Raw genomic sequence first — 26,249 nt, 5'->3', positions numbered from 1 at the left:
ACCAGAGTTGTTGTGAGGAATGAATGGATATTTATAAGAATGGTACATTTTAGAAATATCACAGTTGTTAGTTCTCTTCACTTCATTCCCTTTCCCTTTCCTAAAAACAGAGAACTGAAAACACAGTTAAAACAGTATCAAGTCTGTTTATCCTGGCTTACTACAAGTTATGTAGAACTTTTCTCTTCTCCCAAGGTACCCCCTCCCTCATTGTCTTCTTAAAATGGAGTAAGTTCAGGGGAAAAAAGTTGTAACTGAACTCCAGCATTGTTAAATGTGGGCAGTGTTCGCTGTTATACTGCAGTTGGAATTTGTTATGGTGCTTCAGTTATGAATCATGTCAGTAATTACCCTGAGGGCAGTTTTCATTCATCATTCAAGTATAGACAAGAAGGGAGGTGTCAGTTGTAGGAGAAGAACATGGAAATATCCTCTGTGCTTAACCTGTGGGAAGGGAAGCACTTGTGCTCTTGTTCAGAGAATGCCTTCTACAGGGTCATTATGTTAGAAAATTACCTGAATATGTATGGTCTTAGAATTTTCAGTCTCTAAACTTGTAGTCGTGTCATATCCCAACTGTAATAATGAGGAAGAAGTCTGGAATCTGGAAGTGCAAGAAACTAAATGAAGACGTATCTTAGTGAGATTTGTATTGTATTTAATGTAGTTTCTGAGTTCCTCTGGCAAAATCAGAGGCTATTATTAACAATGAGTTTAGTAAAATTTTAGAACCATTCTGTGGCAATTGTTCTTGAACCATCTAAGTTCAGTTACCTTTAATTATAAAATAGAACCAACTTTTTGACGTTTATCTTTTCCAAATATTATGACCTGTTTTTAAACTCTGAACTGTTGCAACCTAGTCTGTTTAAAAATGCATGTTAGTGGCTCTTGCATGTATGGTTTTATTAATTTCCGTTTTGGTTCTTAGTATTTTCTACCATTATCAGAAATAGCAAAATATCAAAAGTATTTTTGGTGTCTTCCTGTACGTGCTAGATTTAGAACATGGTAAGGAAACTTAGAATAGGAAACAGCTGTATTTGTGTCTCACTCTTTCAAAAAAACCTTTTTATTATTCTTGCTCAGTTTTTGTGTTTCTTACCTCCATTAAATTTTAACGTAATTTCTCTGTAAGATTTTGATTATACTTGTTAAGATTTCTCAAAGACTAACATAAATGTCTTACTGTCTTTTATTTCATTTCCTTTTGGAATTTGACAGCATCACATTTCTTACCAGGAGTATTGGATGTTTGATAACCTAGAATTCTATAGCTGACCTACATGTCAAACGTGAGGGTAGGATGGAACAATTTTCAGACATCCAGGGACTCAGAAAGCTCATCTTGTGACTGTCCTTTTTAAAATAAAATTACTAGAGAATATACTTTAGCAAAATAAAAAGAAATTCAAGAAAAGAAAAATCATGAGACCTAAGGAAGAGTGAATCTGTAACAAGAGTGCAGAGAGGAAAAATCTTAGGACACAGCAGGCCTAGAAAATAATTATTCCAAAAGAGAAGTCAGAATGAAGAATCTCTTCAAGAACATAGTTTCTTTTAACAATTGTATAACTTCATTTAAATGGTGGGAATTCAACAGATACTGTTTAAGATTCAAAAATCAAGTAATAAGAATTAATGCAATAACTGCAAGAGTTGAATTCCTGTATCAGAAGTAGTACTGACCAAGGAAAATTTGCCTTTTTCCTTGGGTTGTTGAAGAATTAAATGAGCCATAGGTTTGGTGAAACGGAAGTGTCTTTATATTTGTTTGTGTAGGTGTAGAACATTTATTAGAACTACATTGATAAATACCCAGAGTAGGTACTATGTAAGTAAAAAGATAGTGGTTATTAAAAATTAATCTTCAGTCTGGCAGGTAAGTAACATCTAATTTGTTCTTACCTCTAAGCCCCTTCCTTTCAGTCTCTACTCCATTTCAATCCTGTGTTAGACACTATGGAGAATCAAAGAAGTACAAAACATAATCCCTTCCCTCAGGGAGCTCGGGGTGTCTAGTGAGGAAAATAAAACATAGCCAGTGTAAAAAGATAGCTGGAAAAGGCAGTAAAAAACTACCAAATAAATAATAAAGACAATAAACATTATCAAAGAAGTTTCTGTTTTAGAGTTGAACTGGGCCTTGTAGGATGAAAAGGATTTTATCAGAGAAAGGGGCAGTGTGACTGCGGTGAAGGGTGGAGCAAGCAGTGTGTCATATGTCTAAGTATCTAGAGTCAAGTGAGAGTTGCATGAACACAGGACAGGCAGGAGACCAACCTGCAGCGGAGGGATCATGTATGTGAGACAGAAAAGAAACCAGAAAATTGAGTAGGTCAGGACCATAGTTTTGGAAAACTTTGAACTTTAAAGCTGGACTTTTACTTTCAGACAATGGAAAATACGACACCTTTTAAAATTGGACATTAAGTGATCAGCATAAAGTGATGACTTAATGGATAAATCTGGTTATGTGTCCTGGATGGGTTGAAGGAAGAACTAGGAAGCAGGCTGAGCAGGGAATAATTGCAGTAGTCTCAGTTTCACACGGTCACAGTGGTGATGATGGTTATTAAAAGGAAGGAATGGATGGAAGTTGTAACTGACTAGGATGAGAAGCGTGTATGAAGCGTGGCATGGGTCGTACATTATCTAGTCCAAACCCCTCAGTTAACATGAAGAGGTCAACTTAGTTATACTAGTTTGTAGCAAAGCCCTAACTAGAACTCCAGTCCATCTTTTAATAGAACTTTTAAGATTTATTCATTCAACAGCTAATTGTGACCTATTATGTGCCTGGCGCTAATTGAGATTAGTTCTAAGTGTTTTGTAGGGTTTTTTTTCCATCCTTGTTAGCTTTAGTTTTCTGACTGTGGCACAGGAAATGGCACCTACAAGCCACAGGCTAGCTACTTGATTCTGTAAATACAGTCTTGTTGGATGGAGCACGGCCACACTCATGCACTGATGTTGTCTGCAGCTGCTCTTGCACTGTAACGCAGAGATGGGGAGTAGCAACAGGCTTGTGTAGTCTGCAGGCCTAGGAAATTTACTGTCTGATCCTTGAAAAGGTTATCTGATTCCTGATGGACAGTATCAGTGTGCTTCCCAAAGTCTTACACATAGATGAGCGTCATAACCTTCCGTATCCCTTCTACAGTTTCCCACCCTTACTCCTTATTTTTTTGGTTTGTCTTTCTTGTATTTTTATAAAAATAAGCAGATACATGTGTGCTTTCTTATTTTGCCCTTTTCTTACACAAAAAGTAGCATACTGTGTGTATGCTACTCTTACACTTTACTTTTTTTGTTTAACCACACTTTCTGGAAGTTACTCCTCCATATCAGTACATAGAGCTCTTTTTCATTCCTTATTAAAGCTGCATAGTACTACATTGTGTATATGTGCTATAATTTATTCAACCAATTTTCTATGCTTGGGTATCTAGGGAGTTTCCAATATTTTCTAATTTCAAATAATGCTGCACCTTGTACATATGTATTTTTGTATTATGAAGAGTGTGTCTTCAGGGTGAATACCTAGAAGTAGGAATGCTGGATCAAAGTGTGTGTGTGTGTGTGTGTGTGTGTGTGTGTGTGTGTGTGTGTGTGTGTGTGTGTTAGGTATTGCCAAATTCCCATCCATTAGAATTGTACCATTTTGTTTCCCACCAGCAGTGTGTGAATGTTTCTCCACAAAGGCTGCTCACTTAACCTCGTCAAGTAACAACAACATTAAAATATTTTTCCCATCTATCATTTCATCGTTTCAAGAAGAAAGACCATTTTAATAAGGGGGAAAGAACATAATCAAAATAAAGGATAAGAAAAGCTCTTTAAATTTAATAAATATAGCTATTATTGTGATTGTTTTTCTCTTTTTACTGAAGACAAATACATCTCTACCCTATAATCAGAGGAATGGGGTTTTTTTGAAATGCATGTCTAATTGTCTCTCCTTCTACTTGAAATCCTTCAAGGCTTTCCACATCTCCTCAGATCTTAACATGGCTGTATCGTGGCCTATAGGTGTATGTAAGATCTCAGCCCTATGTCTCCAGCCACTTTGGCTTTGTTTTAATCCTTTCAGTTTACCAGGTTCTCTCCATAGGGTCTTTGCTACTCCCCTTACCACCCTTAAAGGAACAGACAAGTCAAAAAGACCAAGTTCTTATCCTGGCTCTTTCTTATTGTTATGTAACCTTATGCAAGTTATTTAGCCTTTTAGTTCTTCAGTTTCCTCAACCTAAGGTGAAGTAGTTGTAGTAGAATGAGCTCCAGGCTCTTTCAGTTCTAAATTATGAATTTACCAGCAGTTATTTTGATAGAAAAGGAATGGAACTCAGTCCAGTCACCCTATGGCTAATAACTAACTTGGCTGTAAAAACACACATTTGTTTCTCACTCTTTTTTTTTTTTTGTAGGATATTCCTATTTCTCTTTAGGTAAAACATATCATATATGTTTCAAGTGTACATTATAATTCAACATCTGAATACCCTACAAAGAGATGATCACCAAAAATCTAGTTACTAGTTACCATCAATCACCATGCAGTCGATCCCCTTCACCCAATTTGCCTACCCCTCAGCCCTTTTCCTCGAGTAATCACCAGTCTATTTTCCATTTCTGTAAGTTTGTTTTTGTTTTGTTTTGTTCATTTGTTTTTTTTTAATTCCACATATGAGTGAAGTCATTTGGTATTTATCTTTCTGTATCTGATTTATTTCACTTAGCATAATACCCCGTAGGTCCGTTCATATCATTGCAGATGGCAAGATTTTTTTTTTAATGGCAAGATCTTTTTTTAATTCAAACAAATACATAACCAGTTCTTTATCCATTCATCCATTGATGGGCAATTAGGTGGTTTCCATATCTTGGCTATTGTAAATAATGGTACAGTGATCATAGGGATGCATATATCTTTCTTATAGGTATGAGGTGATATCTCATTGTGGTTTTGTTTTGCATTTCCCTGATGGTTAGTGATGTTGAATATCTTTTCATGTTCCTATCAGCCTTAAATATTTAAACTTTAATTATTTTCCAAAAATACTTTACTGGTTGTATCCATATGAGTAAAGCATATGGATGCAATATATGTTTGAAAACTGATTATTAAATTCATTAGTAATCTCTACCTCTGGGGCCCTGTTATCTTAAATTCTGTTTTGGCCATTGCTTTTAGCACTGGTAATTTTTGTACCTTGTTAAGGAGTTACTGGAATAAATCTTTCTGAGAGACAGAGGAAGGGGAAAGACTTGTTAGAAAAGTTTGCCTGGAGTAAATTCATACTCTCTTATTATCCTAGTCTGTTGTCCTGTTTAATTGATATTCTTTGTACTTTTATAAAATTGTCAAAAAATGGGTAGTAAACATCAAGAAAAGAAGATAGAGATAAAATTGGAATTTGAGAATTAGTGATTTTAGGACAGTATATATGCTAATCTTTGGAGAATGTTGCTAATTAAGTCATATTGTTGATCATTAAATACTCCGGTTGATTTAAATGTTCCATGTCCTTAAATTTGTCCATTAGTTCTTTTTAATTTGGAATTTATTTCTTAGAAGTCATGTTATACATGGATAACCTGGTTTTCAGGACAGCCCAAAAGAGGTTTTTAAAAACAGTTTACCTTAGAATTACCTCAAGATTCATCCACTAGTAAGCATAATTTATAAAATTTTCTATATGAAAGTTTATTCACAACTAGGAGCACCCAGGTCACATCTTCCCTCATTTGTGACATCTGGGGTTGGATCTGGCATGCAGGCATTCAAAAGTTTGGGTGGTGGGAGGTGGTAAAGAATCCGCAAGGCAAAAAGAACTTAATATATTGACAAAAGGCCAGATACCTGGTTCATCGGCAGTCCAGAATTGCAGTTTACTTCAGATCCTTGCTAGCTACATCACAGTCATAAATTAACTTAGTTTCTCAGTTGGATATATGAAGTTTGCATCAATTCAGATTGATGTTCCATTTTCTATTTTATGTTCTTCAAATGAGTGACTAATTCTTTAAATACTAGTTAGTGTCTATAGTTAAGATTTATGCCTCAAATTTACTTTCTGCATTCTGAATGTAGAATATGAAGGCAAAACTCCCTGCCTTAAGTTCCTTTTAATTTTCTGTGGATATAATACATATGTTTTCATACATTCTTTTGGTAAGCTAGCTACTTGGTTGTCATTTTCTTAGAAAAGATCATTTCTAAGTTCAGAACCAGTCATTAGGATGCTGGAAAGCTGTTTTCCAGACTGGAAAGCTGTTTTCCACACCAACTTTTTTCATCTTACTTTTGTTGCTTTGAAGGAGGTTAATGTGGAAAGGAAGATTAGTTAAATCATCCACTCTTTTATAAAGATGATAAAAACAGTAGACAAGTTTTGGGGGGAGGGGTTGATGTCACTTTAAGGAAACGAAAAGTAAATTACCAGAGTTTTATTAATCTAGATTTTCTGGGTAAAAGGGAAAGAGAAAACCCTCTGAATGTATAATTTACTGTAAAGTGCAAAGCTGACAAAGGAAAATAACTTTACTACCTTTTTTTTGTCCCTGTGGTTAAGATTTACCCAGGATTTGAAGTTCTAGATGAAAAAACTAGTATTTATCTATTATGTATTACTTCGTGAAGAATCTTTTAAGAAACTTATTCATCTTTCTTCCTGTTGACAAGCAGGCAACAAAAATTTCTCTAGTGAGCATGATAATAACAGCTGTTTGATGACCGTTTTGCCTTCATCTTAAAAGTAACTAACAGCTGTGCTTTGAGATCCTGCTTGCAGATTTTTAAGCTGAGAAAAGTTCTGAGAAATCTCGGTTACAAACTCTCTACCCCTATCCTTCACATCATTAAGTTATGAGTTGCTTTCCAACTCAGAAATATATGTTTAGATAAGTGCTAAATGTATTTGTTTTTTCTGAAGAGTGATATCAAAGGAACTTCAGGATCAATTGAAGAAAACATGTTTACAATATATATACTTCTCTTAGGATATAAAAACTATGCTTAATTTCTTCACTAGTTTTTTTTTTTGTTAATTTAAGGATTTATTTTGCTTTAGGTTTATCTAAAAGAAACCATAGATCTCTAAAGAAAATCCCCTGCTGTTGTTTTATTGAAAATGGATTTACTTATTTAGCAAATGGCTGTGATTTGTCTGAAATCAAGGCAGCCCAAACCCAGAGAATAGCAAAAATCAAATTTAAATCATTAGAGTGTCCAGAGTTGTATTCAGGATTTGAAAGACTGAGATGGAAAAATTAGATAGGTTGAATGCTAAATTTAATTTTATGTCTTTTCTCAAATAAAAATAATTCTTTTTTAGTTAACTTTGGAGAATCGCTTGAAATTGGAGAAAACAAAGACTTATTTTGGAAAATGAAAAAGTTTTACTGTAGTTTGTGCTTCATATCGAAATTACAGGTCAAAGCGATACCTTTTTTATGTTTAGTGAAATGAAAATGTAGTCACACTTAGTTATTTGGGCCTGTAGTTTTGCTACTTTTTACAGAAGGAATCGTTTCCTTACTTTATAAATTATTTTGATTTTACAGTAACATTTTGGCTATTTGAAACTGTGTGTTCAGCTATTCATTATTTGGCTTAAATGGTCAAAAGATACATATTGATCGTTTTCTAAGTGCCAAGTATTATATTTATTATATTTCACTATCCCACTATATTGTTTCTCTGATCTAAAATACTTAAAATGCAAGTTATTTATTGTGACATAAATATATCTTTAAAATTACCTGTAGTAATATATATTTTTTTAATTTACTTAACAAAATAACTTTTTTGGTTTCCTCCTTCTCAATTTTTGTGGCATATATCATTTTGAAATTTGGTGCTGTTATATCCAGAAAATGGATCAAAAGAGTAATTTTAGAGCATTCTGTATTATATAGGTAGCATCTGCTTTTTATGAATTGCTTACAGAGACAAAATCCTAAATATTACCTGTCAGTGTAACTGCTCAAGGTCTTCAGTGTCAGAATGTCATTCTACAGAAGACTACATTTTTTTTTTACTGTTTTTTGAAAAATACTCTAAAAACACTTATTGATTATTTCAAACTACTGTTTCTCATTTATGTTATTATAGTTTAAGAAACATGATTAGTAGTTTCAATTCAGAATGAAGTTAAAATTAGATGTTGAATAAAAATATTAAACACTTAAATATTTTTTAATAAATGAAATACTTTTAATATTTGTTAAATATCTAGTATAAAATTACTGAGAAATTCAAAGACCATACAGATGGTCACCACATGATTTTAAATCATCATCACTTTTAGACTTTGAACAGCTTTTTGAGGGTTTTTTTTTTTTAATGAAGAGGAAGGTACAAATCCAAGTGGCTCAGAAAAGTAAAATGGAGTGTACACAAGAATAAAATACATTTTAATGCTTAACACATTGAATACATTTTTTAATACTAAAAACTTAATATCCACATGTTTTTTTTTTTTTTCAGAGGTGGAGAAATAGTTGTCCAAGAAAACACTTTTCACAGTTGAAGGAACTTAGAAGTTCTGTCCCAGTGAAGTCCCAATTGTTTTATTTCAGGCAGCTTATATTGTAGATTCATTGTCAAATATCTTACGTTTTAAGGTCTGTAGGTTATGTTCAATAAAGCTCTCTGTGCCTTGAACTTCAGAGAATCTGGAGTCACTTCTCCTGGCAGACCAGTTTTTCATTTTTATTGAATTCTGAATCGTGTCCGATGTGAAGTAATAAACTATAGGGTCAAAGCAACAGTTTAAAACAGCAATGCAGAGAGTGATTGGGTACATGGTCCTCACTGCTGTTACTGCTGAGCAGTTAACAAATGTCTGTGTTCTCATGAGAGAATATAAAATCAGGTTGATATTGTAGGGCACGAAACAGAAACAGAATATGACCAGATGTACAAAAATCATTTTTAAAACCTTAGTTTTGTTTATTTTGCTTCTACTTAATGTAACAGGCTTATTTAAAGTTCTTAGCACCATACTAGAACAAGTTACATTTAAAATTAGAGGAATAAAAAATCCCACTATTTCAATGAAAATTACAATTCTTGAGAGAAATGTTTTCCATGTGGCTTCTGGAAAATTCTCAAAGCAGGCTTTTGAGGTATTGTTACCCTGCGAGTGGGTAGACGGCAAAAAAACTGCAGGTGCGCTTCCTCCCATCACAGTTAACCATACAGCAATGCAAACGATTTTTGCATTTCGTTTTGTTCTTAGAGTCTTTGACTTAAATGGGTAGACGATGGCCAGAAATCGATCGGCACTAATACAGGTTAGGAACAGAATGCTTCCATACATGTTAGTATAAAACAGCATCACTGAAATTTTGCAAAGTGAATCTCCAAATGGCCAATTCCGTGTGGCAAAATAAAAAATCCTGAAGGGTAAAGTAAAAACGAACAGCAAGTCTGATATTGCCAAGTTAATCATGTACGTTGTTGTTTCATTTCGCACTTTGAGAGTACACATGAAAATGTATATGGCAACACAGTTGGATATTAACCCCAGTACAAACACCATACTGAACATGCACCCATACAGAGTGTACTTAAAGGAGTCGTCATAGGTGCAGTGGGAGCTGTTATTGCTTACCATTATAAAGGCAGGTCCAGTTTACAGTGTTGAAGTCGTCTGGTCGGCTGCAGTCTCCTTTGGTATTCAGATTGTGACCACTTTATAACCTCCAATGTATTTGTAAAGCCTTTGGATCTTTGCGTGGTTTTATAAATACTTCCTTTTTCTCCAGAAGAAACATGAAATTTGTTGCTGTAAAATTTTCACTTGGTGTTTCAACAAGAAAATATTTTCATTACCTAGTCTCCAGAAAACCCATGAATGCCGCCGGGCTTAGTTTACTGACGAGCAGTCTTTAAAAACACAGTCAATGAAGCCAACCCATTAGATTATAACTTTCAAATAAAAGCTGTGTTCTAAATAAAAGTACTTGCCTGGTAAACTCCTGTTTCAGTGGTTAGATGAATATTCCAAAATTAAGTTTATGCTTCGGAATGTTTAAGCTCAAGTTAGCTATCTTATTTCGCTTTTCAGTGCAGAGTTTCAGAGACTTAAACATTCCCAGTTTGGTCTCGTTTACTTCTTGCTCCTCCTTAATGAAGTTTTCCTTTTCCTTATTTCTTCAGTGGATCCCAGATGGTGGGTAAGCAGAAGAATCCTTCAAAGGTTCCGAAATAAATTCCTAAGCGTGTTAGCTCTTGCTGAATCGAGGCCTTTTCCTCCAGCTGTATTGTGAGATGTGCTTTCTCTGAAGAGAAAAAGAAAGGCTTGCTAGATTTGTAATATGACATCACAGGAAGAAGAGGCTGGGCTTGGACAAAGAAAGGTTTCAGCCCAGTTTGTTTGCAGTTCCTTTAATCTGATAATGTGTCTGCTGAGAATATACCTAGGAGGCTTGCAAATGGTCCCTGACTGTTTAGCTGAGGTCTGCCCATTAACTCTTTTTATGCAGAAATGCCTTCTGTGATGTTAGCCACCTTTCAGGGAGTTTTCTTTTTCCTTTTTTTCCCCCTTTTATTCTTTCCTTCTTTTTGGTAGTAGTGATTGAGAGAGGAAAAAAAAATTAGTATTTGATTGCTCTTGTGTTTAGGATGTGACTTTAAGAACTAAAATGTATATGTGTATCTATAAATTGAAATTGTTAGTGATATCTTAATGTAACATTTTTTAAAAACCTGTTTAATGACTGTAAAAGAGAGAAATTTAATCTTTAGTTATAAAAAGGATTTGAGTTGAGAGACAAGCTTTACCACTCTTGGCCTCTGTTTTCCATAATTACTCCTCAAGATTTAATTTAATTTAATTTGTCATTATTGTGAGTGGCTCCAATCTTGGATCTCTTTAGTTTTTGATAAGCAATTTTCTAACATTCTTTCCTCTTTCCTATAAAATTAAGTTAATACTTTATATCTCTTTCAGTTTTTTAACTACCATTTTCACCAAAGAATAAATTCAAAAATATTTATGTTTGGTGTGATATTAATCTTACAGAACAATATTGCATCTTTTTAAATAAAAACATTTTTTTCCAAATTGATTGAAATAAGTTTTGGAAAATAAAAGCTTTATACTACTCGGCTAAATTTTAAGTTTATTATTTTATTTTTATTCCCCCTGAGTCTTCCCCTTTCCCCTCTTAATATGGCATTAACTATATATTGGAATATGGGACAGATTTTGTTTGCATTTAAAAGCTCCTGTGAATGGTTTCTCTCTATATATTTAAAGTATATTCATTTTTTAAAGCCCAAAGAAATTAGAAGAAAGTACGTGTGAGAAAGGGGTAGTTGAATGTAGATTTTTATTTCCTCAAGATTGACTATATCACAGCCAACGGACATTACATGCTTTTCTTATTTTAAATTACCGTTTTTCAGAAAAGACCAGATCCAGTTGTATTTCACTGTTATTTTCTAGTTTGATTCAGTTTGGGCTGAGACTCTTCCTTTCAGGTATCAATTAAGGAAATTTGAGGATTTTAAGAGCAATTTATTTTTCTTTCACATATTACTTGGCTAATTTAAAAGTAATATATTGCAGTCATATGTTTTATGCTGATTTTTGAACCTTTTTAATTTGGGCTGCACTCTTATGCTTAGCAACTTTTGTTGTTTGTTGATGAATCCCCCTGAATTATAATATATTTTTCTTTTGACTGGGAAATTTATCTATAATCAAGTGACACAAAAATATGAGTATTACTTATAATCAATAAACTTAAAACTTTAAAGGGCTGAATTTCTTTGTGTCACATTGGTGTAGAAAAGAGGTAGGATGTATGTGTTCATATTAGAAGACAGTTGGAAACTTAGAGTGAACAGTAATGAAAAGAGTAGTTAATAAGTTTATTCTCATTGGAGAAAAATTTTCTGTCATAGTTTCTCAGTAATCTACTTTCAAGTTGGTAATCTCTTCTTTAGTCATCATTAAATTATGAAATAGAAGTGGTTATATGCCCCGATGGTGTTTACTTCTCCTTTCATTTTGAATAGGGCGCTGTCCCATAAGATACACTGATTCTACACTGGAATAATTTTCCACATATTGATGTTGTTATTCACTTGGCTTGATAATCACTTAACTGTGTACTTGCAGTTTTTTCATGTTTGAGTTACTGGTGCTTAAAAATGGATAGAACACTATTTGTTGAACTAAATTTTTTGTTATTATCAGTATATTAGTATATGTTTGTATTTCCAACTTTTACACAACGCTGGACCCTTAGTAGGTACTCATGTTTGCTGAGGAATGAATGATACTGATAAAGTGGAATTTTATTGAGACTTATTTCTACTGAGGAAGAGCAGTAGCAGAGGGGCTGTCTGTTTCTGTAGGAATAAGATCATTTTTTTTAACATTTTTTATTGATTTATAATCATTTTACAATGTTGTGTCAAATTCCAATGTTCAGCACAATTTTTCAGTCAAGGAATAAGATCATTGAATGCTGGATTTTTTTAAGATATTTAATTTGACTTCTAATTAAGGAGCCAAAGTGAAATTAGATACCTTTAAAATTCCTTAGGTTAAGATGTGAAAAAAAAATGTAAAGTAACTACTTACAAAGGGAGTGACATGAATCCAGGGACTCAAGTATATTTAATAGGTGCTTTTGTATTTTTGTATAATTGATATCACTTGAAAGTGATATCAGTTCCTGTCAGTACTGCAAATACCTAACACTTTATGTTACTCTTTACTGGAGCATGAGTCATCTACCCAAGTTCAAAGGGTTGAGCCAGCTTGTAGGGTTGGGTGGGAGTAGAAAAAGAAAGATTTAAAAGGTAATGGATGATGATTTATAGCAAAGTAAAAGTGGACGGGAATGATGGTTGAAGCAGGTTCAAGCAAAGAGAGAAAGGAAATTAAGAAGAACAGGAATGTTGTAGTGTAAGACTTAAAACTTGAGTAAGCTTGTTTATCACTGCCAACACTTGAGTTGTTCCTTCCTCCTTTTTTCCTATCTCTGCCTCCTCCCCATTGCTTCATCTGTCTCTCTTAAAAATCTTATCCCATTGTTCTATGGAGACCTCTCAATCTCCTCAATTCTTTTTCCGTACTTCCACAGAACTTAGTTAAAATGTCTTGCTTGCTGTAAAACATATTCATAGAATTCAGTTAGGATTAAAAAAAACAACAACAAAAAAGGTAATACAGAGTATAACAATAGATGTTTGTACAGCATGGAGATGAGAGTCAACCAAGTCAATTAAAGGGCCTCCAGAGGAGATTCTGTCTAGAAAAGGCTAGCCTTTAAATTTGAATAAAAGCCTTGAAGGCTAGAGCCATGCCTGGTAATAATGTCTTAGTATAGTCCCATCAGTATGGTCATGTCTTTCTTAACCAAAAACACAGAAAATGATTTGATTGACTATTTTCTCAATTCTCTCAAGGATGCTACATAACTAGCTTCACTCTAAATTCCTAGAAAAAAAATGAGTATATACATTTGATTAAATTTCCTTTGTTTCTTTTTCACAAATGACAGATTTTTAAGATCTAGTTCTATGAACACTATTGCAAATACACTTAAGAACAGAAACGCATTTGACTTTAAGCATTTATGTAGAGGTTTTGTTCTTAACGCAAACAGATTTCAAAGAAAGAGATTGGCTCTTTAACAGACACTCATATCCAAAGGCATATGGAAGAATTTATCAGTAAGATTCTAAGCCACTAGTAATTCATTCTCAGAATAAACTTTCCATGGTCAGTTCTTTTATTGATTAGCAGTGTGATCATTTTAATCAACTGATTTCACATTCTTGGAAAAGTTGAGGATTTCCTGTCAATACCAGATGTTACCAGAGCTGCCTCAGAAAGGTTACAAACAAAAGACCGGAAGGACTGACTCTACAAAAGAGCCCCCTTTAAAGCCCAGCCTTTTGTTGTTTGTTTGTTTTTTTTAGTTAAACAAAAGTGGATTGTTTCAGGCTGACCAAAAAACAAAACAAAACAAAACAAAACAAACAATGGTTGTGGATTGTTGTCCCAGTTATATAGATAGGGAAATAGGACAGAAATATTTAAATTATTTTTCTTACTTATGTTATCTTTATCTCTGGTATGCTGATATTTATTTGTTTATTCAATAGCAAACATTTCCTAAGTGCCAACTGTGTGCCAAGTGCTCTTCTAGGTGAAGGGAATATAGCAGTGGATGAAACAGAATCCTTGAGCTTTTATTTTGTTTGGGGGAGATAGGCAATCAATACAGAAACACTTACACAGTTGGTCATATGGTGATAAGTTCCCTGAAGAAAAATACATTTAGGAGGAAAAGCGAGGTGTTGTGTATAGGAGGTTCTAGGAAGGGCTTGTTGATAAGGGAACATTTGAAGAGAGACTTGAAAGAATTAAAAGGGGTAAATCATGTAGATAGCTCAGGAAATTAACCTTTAACTGTTAAACAGTCTTATAAAAGGCTCTCCTAAATCTGTGTTTCCAGTCTCATCTTGCATAACTTCACTCACCAGGATCATATCCCCAAGATTTTCATGGCAACTGGAAATTTCTAAATAGTGTTTCAGTTTGATAAAATTCTACATATCTGTTTCTGATTTTTGTTTTGCATGACACATCATAAACTGGGAATTTTGTTTTGGCTACTTCACAGTGTTCTTCAAGCTAAATACTTCTAAGAGACTTCCTGTCTTACATTAAAAGGAGCCCAGGTCAATAGGTCCATTTCAGGTTAGAGCCCACCCTGACTTCTGTGTCCCTGTGCAGTTGTTAGTTTTGTCTTTTACTCTGGGTGCTTTGGCTAGCACTCTTTTACCTCAAGGGACTGAATTTTCTTCTGCTGAGTTCAGTTTCCTGATAGCAGTGACATCTGACAGCCTGTATTAACTTGTTGATACAACTGCCAACTAAAAAATGTCCCTTGCTACCAGGTTCTACAAGAATTAAGTCATTAGCCACTGCAGTCACTAACCTTTAGTACCCACTGCGAGGAGTTCAGGGCAGAATGAGGCATGCTGTCCTCTGGGAAAACTGGCAGAACAGGCTTTCAAATAAATATTTTCATGAGAAATTTTTTATGAAGCTGGATTCTTTTATCTTCCCATACTTAGATAAGCACTGAAACCATTAACTAAGATATCTAGTCCTTGTGACTAACGGGAGCCTTCCACCAAGACGTGTACTTATGCAAGTACCCCCTTTGCCAAAATCACATATATACTGACCTCCCCACTTACCTCTTCAAGACAGTTTGTCAGAGCTGAGAGGCTATCTCCTGGGCTATAGTCCTCAGTAAGGCACTGAATAAACTCGACTCAGTTATCATGTACTTTTTTTGAAGTAGACACAACTAAGTCAACTTTTTTAACTTCTGTTAATTATCCTACATATGGTTGAATGAGCACCTAGTTAAAGTCTTTTTGGATATGTAGTTTGCAGATAATTTCTTCTAGTCTCTAGCTTCTTTTTTTCAATCCTCTTCACATGGTCTTTCTCATAACAAATTTTTAAATTTTGATAAAGTCTTGTTTATCAATTTTTTCTTTTATGGATCATGCTTTTGATGTCAAGCATAAGAACTCTAGGTCCCCAAGATTTTCCCCTATCTTTTTTTAAAGTTTTATAGTTTCAATATATAATATTCAAGTCCATGATCCATTTCCAGTTTATTTTTATACAGGGTTTGAGATCTAGATCAAGGTTCTTTCTTTTTCCATTGATTTACTTTTGCACCTTTGTCAAAAGAGAACAAAGAACAGATGGAACAAATAGATGTACAATTTAAGTTAACCATGCCAGTAACTACATTAGATATAAATAGCCTAAATCCCAGTTAAAAGGCAGAGATTGTCAGAGTAGATAAAAAAGTAAGACCCAACTCTGCTATCTACAAGAAACCAGTTTTAAATATAAAGACATAAATATGTTAAAAAGCATAAATTAAAAGATTGGCTGCCTGGATGGAACTGAGGGTAATTCTAAGATTTGTACTGTGGGTGATCAGATGGTTGATAATAGTTAACCTTAAAAGAGGATGTTGAAGGACTCATAGCTGATTGGTAATGAGGGTAATCAGTTCATGTTAATGGTTGAACATGTTAATATTTAAGGTGTTTGTCATGTGGAGCTCTGAGGTATCTAGTTGGAAACTGAAAGAGTAGTTTTAGTCAAAAATATAGATTTAAGAGTAATATGGGTATAAATAAAGCCATGATAGTGGCTCAACCAGCATAAGGCAAGAGGATCCTGAGAAATATCAATATTGAAGAAGTAATGAAGTTAAATGGGAAAAAACTGTCAGAAAGGTCAAGGCCTGCCCAGAATTTTCTGTTTTCTATTCTAGTTTCCTTTTGCAAGGCAAAACAGTCTTATAATAATTTGGCTTATGATAGTACAAAAAACATTTCCTGTAATGTAACTCCAGTAATATTTCTTAAAATACCCAGAAAACAATAGCAGTTCCTGTCTTCCACTTCCCCTATTGTTAACTTGTCTGCTGGCACTGGAGACCGTGTGCTTACTTGGATAATCAGAATCTCTTTTAGGAACACCTTGACCTGATAGCCTTCATAGTCCTTTACTCTCTGGAGAAGTTCACATTTGCTTTAGAAATGTGTGTTAACATGAAAGATCATGTAGAGTAGACGTATGACTTCTACTTTTTCTATCCGTATTGCTTATTAAGTGGGATTTATACTAATCTTGCTGACAGAGAGTCTGGATTCCTTCACATAATTAAGTGGCAGAACCGAGTGAAGTGTCCAGAGAGTGATTATGCTGAGAGTTAATTTAAGTAGGTAAGTAATGACATAAGACAGCTTGCCTGAGACCAAGAGAAAACTTCTGAGTCCTGGGTAGAAACAATGCCATAGATATAAATAGATAAATTTTCAAAAATTAAATATTCCATTAAATATTTTCTTTACAGATTTTTTTAAAAGATCAGTTGCTGTATTAGTAATGTATTGCTGTGCAAGAAATTACCCCCAAACTTAGCAATTTAGTAAAACAACTAATATTTCTTATCTCACAATTTCTGAAGGTCAGGAACCTGGGAGTGATTTAGCTGTGCGGTGTTGACTCCATTTTTCTCAGGAGAGTTCCTCAAGTTGTCAGCCAAGGCTGCAGTCAGTTTAAGTCTTTCCTGGAGCTGGAGAATCTGCTTCCAAGTTGAACTCACGTGGTTGTTGACAACCCTTACTTCTTTACTGGTTGCTGGCCAGAGGCTTCATTTGTTTGCCACGTAGGCTCTCCTTAGGGCTGCTCACTCCTTGGCAGCCGCTTTCCCCTAGAGCGAGAGATCCTAGAAAGAGGGCCTAAGATGGAAACTGCAGGTTTCTAATAAGCTACCTTCTTCTGCTGTCTGCCACTGAGCACACAGACTAACCCTGGTACAGTATAGGAGGGGTCTGTACAAGGGTGTAACTACTCAGTAGCAGAAATTATTGGAGTTATCCTTGGAGGCCAGCTGATATTTAGTGTCAGTTAGAAAGCAAATCATACCATCCAGTTCTTTGTGCTTTCCTGTGTTTAATTAAACCCATGATATGGCTATGTCATATAACATTCTAGCAGTCTTTATTGAGTATTGACTATATGCTAGGCGCTGGGATTTTATTTTAAGAACTCTCTAAAGGTCCCATCTGGACCCTGTTATTCACCTGCTTAAAAGTGTATGTTAAATTAACTAACTTCTATTACCAATTTAGTGTTCAGTGCCCCAAAGGGTAAATTTCATAGCAGGGCCATGCAAGTGCAAGTGAATGCCTCCTCAAATTTTGCCTCCCAGGCGCACCTCTTTTGCTTTACCTTAGTCCTGGCCCTGTTTTGTACTGCTTGAGACATTTCTGTCTTAGAAAGTAGATTCAGAGACATTTTTGTTGATGACATACAACTGCTGAAATAAATAAAATCCAGAGCATATTGGTAATTTCATATTTTCAGTTCTACTTACTGTGAAGTTAGAGACTTAAGTAAACAGTAGGTTTTTTGTTTTTTTGTTTTTGTTTTTTTTAGTTTCACAGATTAATAGAGTTAATTTTTGAGTTATGTATGCACAACTCTAAAGTTAGTTTTGCTATCACTAGGCCTGCCTAGCATATTCTTTTACACATATTGGAGCCAGGAATTGGAAATTGATAGAAAATTGCGCTACTTGTAACAGAGCTAAGTCAATGTGGATTATGGTGAGCTCTGTCACCTGGAATACATTCCTGAAACCAACACAGTAAATCACTCAGTTTTTCAGCAGATGTCTTTAGAACCCCATTTCTGTAGTAAGAATATAAAAATAGGGAGCAAGACACACTTGAACTAGCTGTCTCTATGTTACTGATTTTTGACAAGAAAAATCTCTGTCCTAAAATACAGTTTCTCTTGTGATCAATGTCCTATTCCTCTTAGATTATTCAAACCTTTTATCCTGGTCGATAAGACTCTTTGTAATCAGGCTGCCGGCTCCCTTTTCCTCTAGCAGCCTCTCCACCTCTGCAGCACTGCTTTACTTCAGTACTGGTGGCCTCTTTTCATCTCCTGAGAGAACAGCAGCCTCTGAGCACGTGCTCTTTCATCCTGTAGCAGACCTCTGCCCCTGCTCCTCTCAGCTCAGCCTCCTCCTCCCACTTCTTGCCTCAGCATCTGTGTAACCTTCTCAGGTGTCTTCCTTGAACTGCCTGTCTACATGGGTCTCCTCTTTGTTCTTTATGAGAACTCTGTTGTTTCATAGTATTTTCCTGAATTAGTCATTATCTACTGATTTCCTTTTTTGATTACTACCTGCCTCTTCCCATCAGCTGTAAGTACCATGTGGGTAGAAACTATACTGGTTTGCTTACCACTGGACCCAGTGCCTGGTACATACAGCGTATTCAATAAATAATTTTCAGTTTTACTCCAGGTTCCCTAAATACTCCACTTTGAAAAAATTTTCTAAATAATAGACATTCTGAAACAGTTTACATGTTTATAGTTTCTTTACAGCTAAGGTACATGTACGATGTTTGAGTAATGTTTGAGGGGAAAAACATGGAGGAAAGGAGTAGAAAATATTTTTAAAGGATCCTAGGGTATGTTTAACTAAGAAACTTCTATTTTTAATCTTATCCTCACTTTAAGGCAGAATTAACCTCAGAGAACTTTGAACACTTAAACCTACTCTCTTCATTCATTTATTCAACAAATGTTTATTGGACCCCTATTGTGTGCCAGGCAGTTTTAGACATTGGGGATACTGTTGTGAGCAAGATGGATAAAGCACGTTCCATCCTTCACCCCGCACTCTAGCTGGGGACACAGTTAACAAACAAGTAAACACGTAATATAAATTCAAGTAGTGATCAGTGCTGTGAAGGAAATAGAACAGAGTTGGGAGTAGCAAATAAGTGGAAATTATGACTGTCTTAGACAAGATGCTCAGAAAAGGCTTTGCTGCGGAGGTACTGTTGGAGAAGAAACAGGATTAACGGAGTGCATTGAGTCATGGGAAGCTCTGACAAAGAGCATTCCAGGCAGAGGAAACAGCAAGTACAGAAACTCTGAGACAGGAGTTTGAATTTCTTCTAGGGTGATGGGAAGCTGTTGGTGGGTTTTGAGAAGGTGGTAGGGCGTGGGGGAGGGTGTGGAGAGTAGCTTATTAGCTCTATTGAGGAGAGCTCAGAGGCAGCAAGAACAGAAGCATGAAAACCAATTGGTAGGGTGCTTTGATGGTAGTACACACAAGAGATTATCATGTTGAAGATGATGAGAAGCAAAGTTAGACTTGGGATGTATTTTGAAGTTTGAGCCAACATGACTTGCGTGGATTGGATACTGGAGCGTGAGAGAATGACTAATTAAAGATGACTCCTTTTTCCCTTTGGGCAACTGGATGTAAGGTTAATAATGATACAGGGAAAACTGGGATGGGGGAGCAGGAACTTTTTGGTGGTAGAGGGTGATTAAAGTTTTATTTCAAACGAACATGTTGAGTAAGGTGGAAGTGACTTCCTCAGTCAGTGTCTGACAGCTGGAGGATCTCTTGCCTTTATGTTGCTGCTTCCTCGCATGGGGCCTGTCACAGAGCAGACATACGACAGATAATGGGTGGATGGATGCACGGATAACGAGGCACTATTGTCATTACTGTCTCCACTCACAGTTGAGAAAAGCGAATCGTAACAAGGCTAAGCAGCTTTGTCCAAGGTCACGCAGCCAGTGAGTGGTCAGGATTTGAGCCATGGGTGTGGCTCCAGGGTCTGTCCTCATGCACTGCTGCTTCTCATTGTCATAAGCCTCTGTCCACATACCTGCGTGACCAATTAAGTGGGGCAGCGGAGTAATAAACGTGATACGTAAGTGAAACATGAAGACTGTTGGTGAAGGTGATGCCACCTTCATCGCTCGAAGAGGAATTCACTTTGGTTTAATCCTGTTGTGCTAATCTGAAGCGCAACCAGGTAAACCGTATGTGGGTCAAACCATATGTGAATAGAAAGTAAAATGCCTTGTTAGTAGCAAACTGAAGTCCTGTGAAAGGCTCAGGTTACTTGTATGTCTTTGTGAGTCTCGAGGTCTCCTGAAATGTCTTTGAGAAAAGAATGGGATTAGGCCACTCCTGCTGAATATATGTGGATTTATTCCATATGTGAAAATACTCAGTTCGTCAGTGGTTAGAAAATGTGACGTTGAGCACGACATACACACAGTAGCTGGTATTGTCAGCGTTGCTTTACTCAGATGAAAGCCATTACTTAGATTGCACTTCACAGTGTCCCCTAATGAATATAGGAAAGAATGACCTGATAGTAGAAATTAATACATTATAATGGCTGTAGAATAAACCAGTATTGTTTGTTTGTTTGTTTTTTAAGATTTTTGTTTAACTTAGTTTTTTGTGGTTTTAGTCATACAGAACTTTTCAGGTTCTATGTAGTCAGATTGGTTCATCTTTTTCTTTATGACTTCTGGATTTTGGTCAAACCTGTAAAGTCCTTCCTTATCAAGAAGCTATAAAGAAGGGGGTGGAGGAATGAAAAGAAAAAAAAGGATAACTGTATGAGATAATAAATGCTAATCAACTTGACTGTGGTGATCATTTCACAATGTATATGTGAAACCATCACATTGTACACCTTAAATATATAAAATTTTTGTCAATTATACTTCCATAAAGGTAAAAAAAGATTAAAAAAAGAAGTTATAAAGGTTCTCACATATGTAACTTCTAATACTTTTCATTTTGTTTTTTAAAGTAATTTTCTATATATTGTGAAAGTTTAATGATCTTTTTTAAATTGCCAGCTAATTTTCAAACACTTTTTATTGAATAGACTATCTACATAATTTCACAAAATCTATTTATATTCTACAGTGTTTTGTATTTTTATTTACTGATGCACCTCTTTTCCTTCTTATATAAACCTGACATCTTGGTATTCTGTCTGTTTTTTTGCTCTTCTTAGTTCAGGCACTAAAAGATTAGAGTATGTATGGCTCCCATTCTTACGGACTTGCAAGCTGTCATCTCCAGAAAGTTAAAGTTTTTGAATCAGTGTTTTTAATGATTCTTACTGCTGGTTTTACTTTTTTGTAAATGATATTTTTTAAATGGTGCTTTCAAACTTTTTGCTTGGGGTGTAGAAACATAATTATTTTTCATATTCATTTCATAACAGAACAGAAACCTTGCTAATCTCATTATAGTAATTTCTCTTTTGAGTTTTCTTTATCAGCAGTCAAATCTTTTGTGAATAATGGTATTTTTGTTGTTTCTTCCTTTCTGATCTTTCGATCTTTTTTTTTTTTTTGTCTTACTAACCTGGCTGGAACGTCAAGTGCAATGCTTAACAGAAAGCATGATAACCGGATGTCTTTCTCTTACCTCCAGTTTTTTTAAGGAGAAAGCTTTTAATGCTTTACCATTACATATAACGCTCGCTGTGAGTTTTTTGTTTGTTTGCAGTTGCCATTTATCAAAGTAATAAGTACCCTTCTTTTCTTGGTTTACTAAGAGTTTTCTTTTCTTTCTTTTTTTAAAATTACAAATGCATTTTTAAATGAGAACTTTTTCTGCATTAATTTTGATAAGACTTTCCACCATAGATTTATTAGTGAGGTAAATTGCACTGTAGATTTTCTAGTGTTGAACTAGTCTTGCAACCTGGATAAACTCAGCTTGGTGTAAATGATATCTTCCCTTTTTAACACTGCTGATTTGGGTTGCAGATACTTCTTGTTTAGGATTTTTATATCTCTGTTCATGAGTGAGAATGGACTGTAATTTACCTTTTTGTAATATCCTTGACAATTTTTAGTATCAGTGTTGTACTAGCCTCATAAAATGAGATGCAGAATGTTTTTACAGTTTCCATTCCCAGAAGAATTTGAGTAGAAGTAGAATTAGCCGTTCTTTGCATGTTTGGTAGAATTCACTGGTAAAACCAGAGGGGCTTGGTGTTTTGTTTTGGGGAGATTTTTAATTACTGATTCAAATCCTTTAATAGTTTGTAGAACTGTTTAGGTTTATTTATTTTTTATTGAGCTTTGTTAATTTATTTTTTTGTGGAATTTTCCACTTGGTCTAAGTTTCCCAATTTATTGACATAAATTTATTCATAAAAATTTCCTATTATCTTTCTGATCTTTGTAGTGATGGTCCCGTTCTTTGTTCTTAATACTGTTTATCTGTCTCTTCGCTTTTTCTCAGTCTGGACGTTTGTTTAATTTTATTAGTTATTTCAAAGAACCAGTTATTATCTCTGCTGATGAAACCATGTGTTTTGTTTCCAGTTCCATTAAATCCTGCTCATGTCCTTATTATTCCCATACTTCTACTTTCTTTGGTCTTTTCTGTGTCTCTTTCCCTAACTTTTAATGTCTTTTCTAATGTAAGCATTCAAAGTTGTACATTTTCCTAGTCCTTTGTTTTGTGTATAATACAAAAGTTGGCACTTGTTATTTTCAAAGTGGAGATAAGAGTCTCATTCTGACTTCAAAATTCATAATATTCATCATGTCAAACAGTATGATTTTGATAGGTACATGGGGAAATCATACTTACCAATATTGTTTTATGCCATCTTGTTGCACATAGGATTCACCTTTATTTGACCTTATTAAACAAGCAAAGGACCGAGAGGGACCAGCTGATCACCTTGAGTCTCCTTGTTCTCTCAACCTTCCTCTGCAGAACAATCACACTGCAGCAGACATGTAAGTGGAATATCTGTTACGTTTATCCATTCAACCTGCAAATAGATTTTGAGCGTAGTGTAATGCGAGTTGTTGTATAGAAACTGTAGGGAATAGAATTTTGAGTAAGACATGGTTCCTGCTTGCCGGGATCAGGAATGTAAGAGACATGAGCCAAGTCATGGTGGTACAAAGTGCTGAAATCACTCAGGTTTGGTGTGATGAGGGCAGTTTTCATGGCAGAGACGGCAATTTAGATACGCCTCAAAGGTGCAGTAGGATTTCAGCATGGAAACTAGAGAGGAGGGAGGAGACAGAAATAGCATGAACCCCAAACTGTAACAGCCAGGAAAGCAGGAAACATTTTTCAGGGAATACAGCTCAGTGCATCTGGAGTGAAGCATAAGGTGGGCATAGGGAGCAGCGTGGGATGAGAGACGAAACGGCTGAGCGATGATGCGATCAAAGAAGGAAGCAGTAGGTAGCCTTTACTGAGGCTCCCTGTGTGCTGGACAGCTGCCTGGGTACTTCAGATTCTTACTATGTTTTCACTTATTCTGTGTAACATCCCTGTAAGGTAATAGATGCTGCTGTCAGCCTCAGTTATCTATAAACAAGGAATTAGAGAAATAAGGAAACTTGCCAAAAGCCAGCAGGAATCAAGCCCAAGCAATCTGAACCCAAAGCGTGCTCTTAAACACGCTGGCTGCACTGCCTGCCGTAGACGTGTGCCTCACGTTATGTTCTGCTTAGTTCTGTGTAGGAATTGACATTCCAGTGTTCTGTGATTAGTGCAGGGACTCCTTTCCTGAGGTGCCATTTCCATGCCAATTTGTACCCAGAGTATTTCTAACATATGGAGCTCTGCCTTCAAGTCTAAATTTGTTTGCTAGGTAATACATTAATATAAGTAAGTCAAGCTTTATGTTTTTCTTTAATCCATTAAGCAGTGCCAGGAAGTGTCCTAGGCCCTGGGCACACAAAGACAAGTAAGATGAACTAGGTCCTTCTCTCAGAGAGCTTACATTCTGGAGGAAGGAAATAGACAGCAAACAAGTGAACTAATTTATAAGGTGAGTTTAGAGTGAAGTAAGTTCTGTAATGGAAATAAGCAGAATGACGTGCACAAGAGAAGCTGAGCGAGTGATAGGAAGTTTTCCCTGACGAAGTGATGTTTGACCAAGAACAAGTGGTGCTGGCCGGGCAGAGGGCCGCATGATGTGCACTCCAGGCAGAGCAGACGGTGAGCGCAGTGGCCCTCAGGTGATGGGATCTAGCTGATCTGAGGAACAGAAAGAAAGCCCTGTGTGGCTAGGGTGAAGCGAGCAAGAGGAGAGTGGTACAAGATGAGGCTGGAGAGGCAAACTGGGGCTAGACCTTGTCGGGTCCCATAGGCCATAGGAAGGAGTTTGGATTTTAGAAGGGCACTGGGAAAGCATTAAGGTTTTAAGCAGGGGTGCAGCTTACTGTAATTTATATTTTTAAAGGGCCACTTTCTGGCTGTTATTTGAAGTACAGATGGGGTTGCAGGATGGGAAAGAACAGGGCAAGGGAGAAAGTAGGAAGACCAGTTTGGAGACAATTTCAATAGAACAAGTGAGTGACTTAGTCCAACAAACGTCAGTAGAAATGGAAAGAAATGGAAAGATCTGGGGTGTATTTTAGAGGAAGATTTAATAGAACTAACTTTTGCATTGGGTTTGAAGATTGAGAAAAGATAAAGATTGAAAATACCGCCTCAGTTTTTGACTTAAGAAGTTGGATGTAATGTGGAGCCATTTCTTGAGACAGGAAAATGGGGAAAAAACCAAGAGCTCCTCCACTTTGGCCTTCTTAAGTCTGAAATTCATCTAGTGAAGTCTAGTAGGTAATTGAATTTTTGTATCTAGAATTCAAAGGAGACTAACTTCTATCCAAGTTAAGTCAGTCGACAGTATTGTCAGTTTCTGAATTGAAGAGAAATCCAAGGGTGATAGTAGACTAGCCTCCGGTACTTACAAATCATCATGATGATGATTCTCTTTTCCTGGTGTACGAGTTAATGTATTGAATGTGGTAAAAACATCCATAGTAAGGGTCGTGTCCTACTTCCTGCTCAGAATTATTTCTCAGCTACTAAAACAAGATTAGAAAGTAGAACTGTATTATTCTCTAAAATAAAGGACAACACAGAGCAATAGAACATCAGAAATTGAGAGATGTTTACTAATATCTCTGCCTTGATTTATGCCTGACCTATTTAGTATATAGGTGTAAATCTGCCTTGATAATGCTATCTGAAATATTAATTCATATAATTCTGAACTATATAATTTAGGAGGGTGTATATGTGTGTAACTTAAGTCTTATATATATGAACCATAGTTATCAATGAAACATTTTTAAGAAGAGAATTAGAGAAATTGATTTTTTGATATCAATGACTTTTAAGCTGGAGTAATTTTATGATCTCAATCCTACTATAATTATTAAAATTGAACATATATACATATAAGGCTATTTTTCCAATAAAGCAATAATCCCCCAAGAAGAGCAATTTATTAAAATAGACTTAGAAATGATAATGATAAGCTTAGTTTTTCTATTAAGCTCTCTTTTTCCAACTTGTATTTAAATAGGAATTTGGTGTCGAGTAACAGATTAAATAGACAAGGTGTATTTGGATGCATGTGTACAGCTGTGTGTGTGAGAGAGCGAGGGAGAGATTCTTAGCAAACTTAAATTGAAGACTTTTCCTTTGAATATATCTAGGTATCTTTCTCCTGTAAGATCCCCAAAGAAAAAAGGGTCAACTACACGTGTAAATTCTACGGCAAATTCAGAGGCTCAAGCAACCTCAACCTTCCAGACTCAGAAGCCATTGAGATCTACCTCCCTCTCACTCTTTTACAAAAAAGGTTAGTAGGTGATTACTTTGAAGAGCATAGACTCTGAAACGAAGCCGACTGGATTCAAATCATGGCTCCTCTGCTTACTAGGTGTGACTTTGGGCAAGTCACTTAATAGCTCTGTGCCTCAGTTTCCTCATCCGTAAAGTGGAAATAATCATCATCTACCTTATAGGGGCTGTGAGGTGAT

General features: G+C 35.6%; 2 protein-coding genes across 6 annotated transcripts in view; one reads left to right on the top strand and one right to left on the bottom strand.

The window, feature by feature from the left end:
- RB1 (RB transcriptional corepressor 1) overlaps positions 1 to 26,249 on the top strand; it is a 106,902-nt gene that overhangs the window by 70,737 nt on the left and 9,916 nt on the right. For all 5 annotated transcript variants that reach the window (XM_072976223.1, XM_072976227.1, XM_072976224.1 and 2 more), the window contains 2 exons: positions 23,074 to 23,192; positions 25,923 to 26,068. In XM_072976223.1, the coding sequence (XP_072832324.1) occupies positions 23,074 to 23,192; positions 25,923 to 26,068 (265 nt within the window). The remainder of the gene's footprint in view (positions 1 to 23,073; positions 23,193 to 25,922; positions 26,069 to 26,249) is intronic.
- LPAR6 (lysophosphatidic acid receptor 6) lies at positions 8,290 to 10,307 on the bottom strand. The gene has a single exon (XM_006218633.3). It carries the CDS (start codon positions 9,621 to 9,623, stop codon positions 8,589 to 8,591), a length of 1,035 nt encoding a protein of 344 aa, XP_006218695.1. The 5' UTR covers positions 9,624 to 10,307; the 3' UTR covers positions 8,290 to 8,588.

This window comes from Vicugna pacos, chromosome 14, assembly GCF_048564905.1.
Source record: "Vicugna pacos chromosome 14, VicPac4, whole genome shotgun sequence".
Lineage (NCBI taxonomy): Eukaryota > Metazoa > Chordata > Mammalia > Artiodactyla > Camelidae > Vicugna > Vicugna pacos.
This window is presented reverse-complemented; position numbering and strand designations above follow the sequence as displayed.

Excerpts from the sequence above, each read along its gene's own strand:
- LPAR6 (XM_006218633.3), bottom strand. The coding sequence starts at position 9,623 with ATGGTAAGCAATAACAGCTCCCACTGCACCTATGACGACTCCTTTAAG.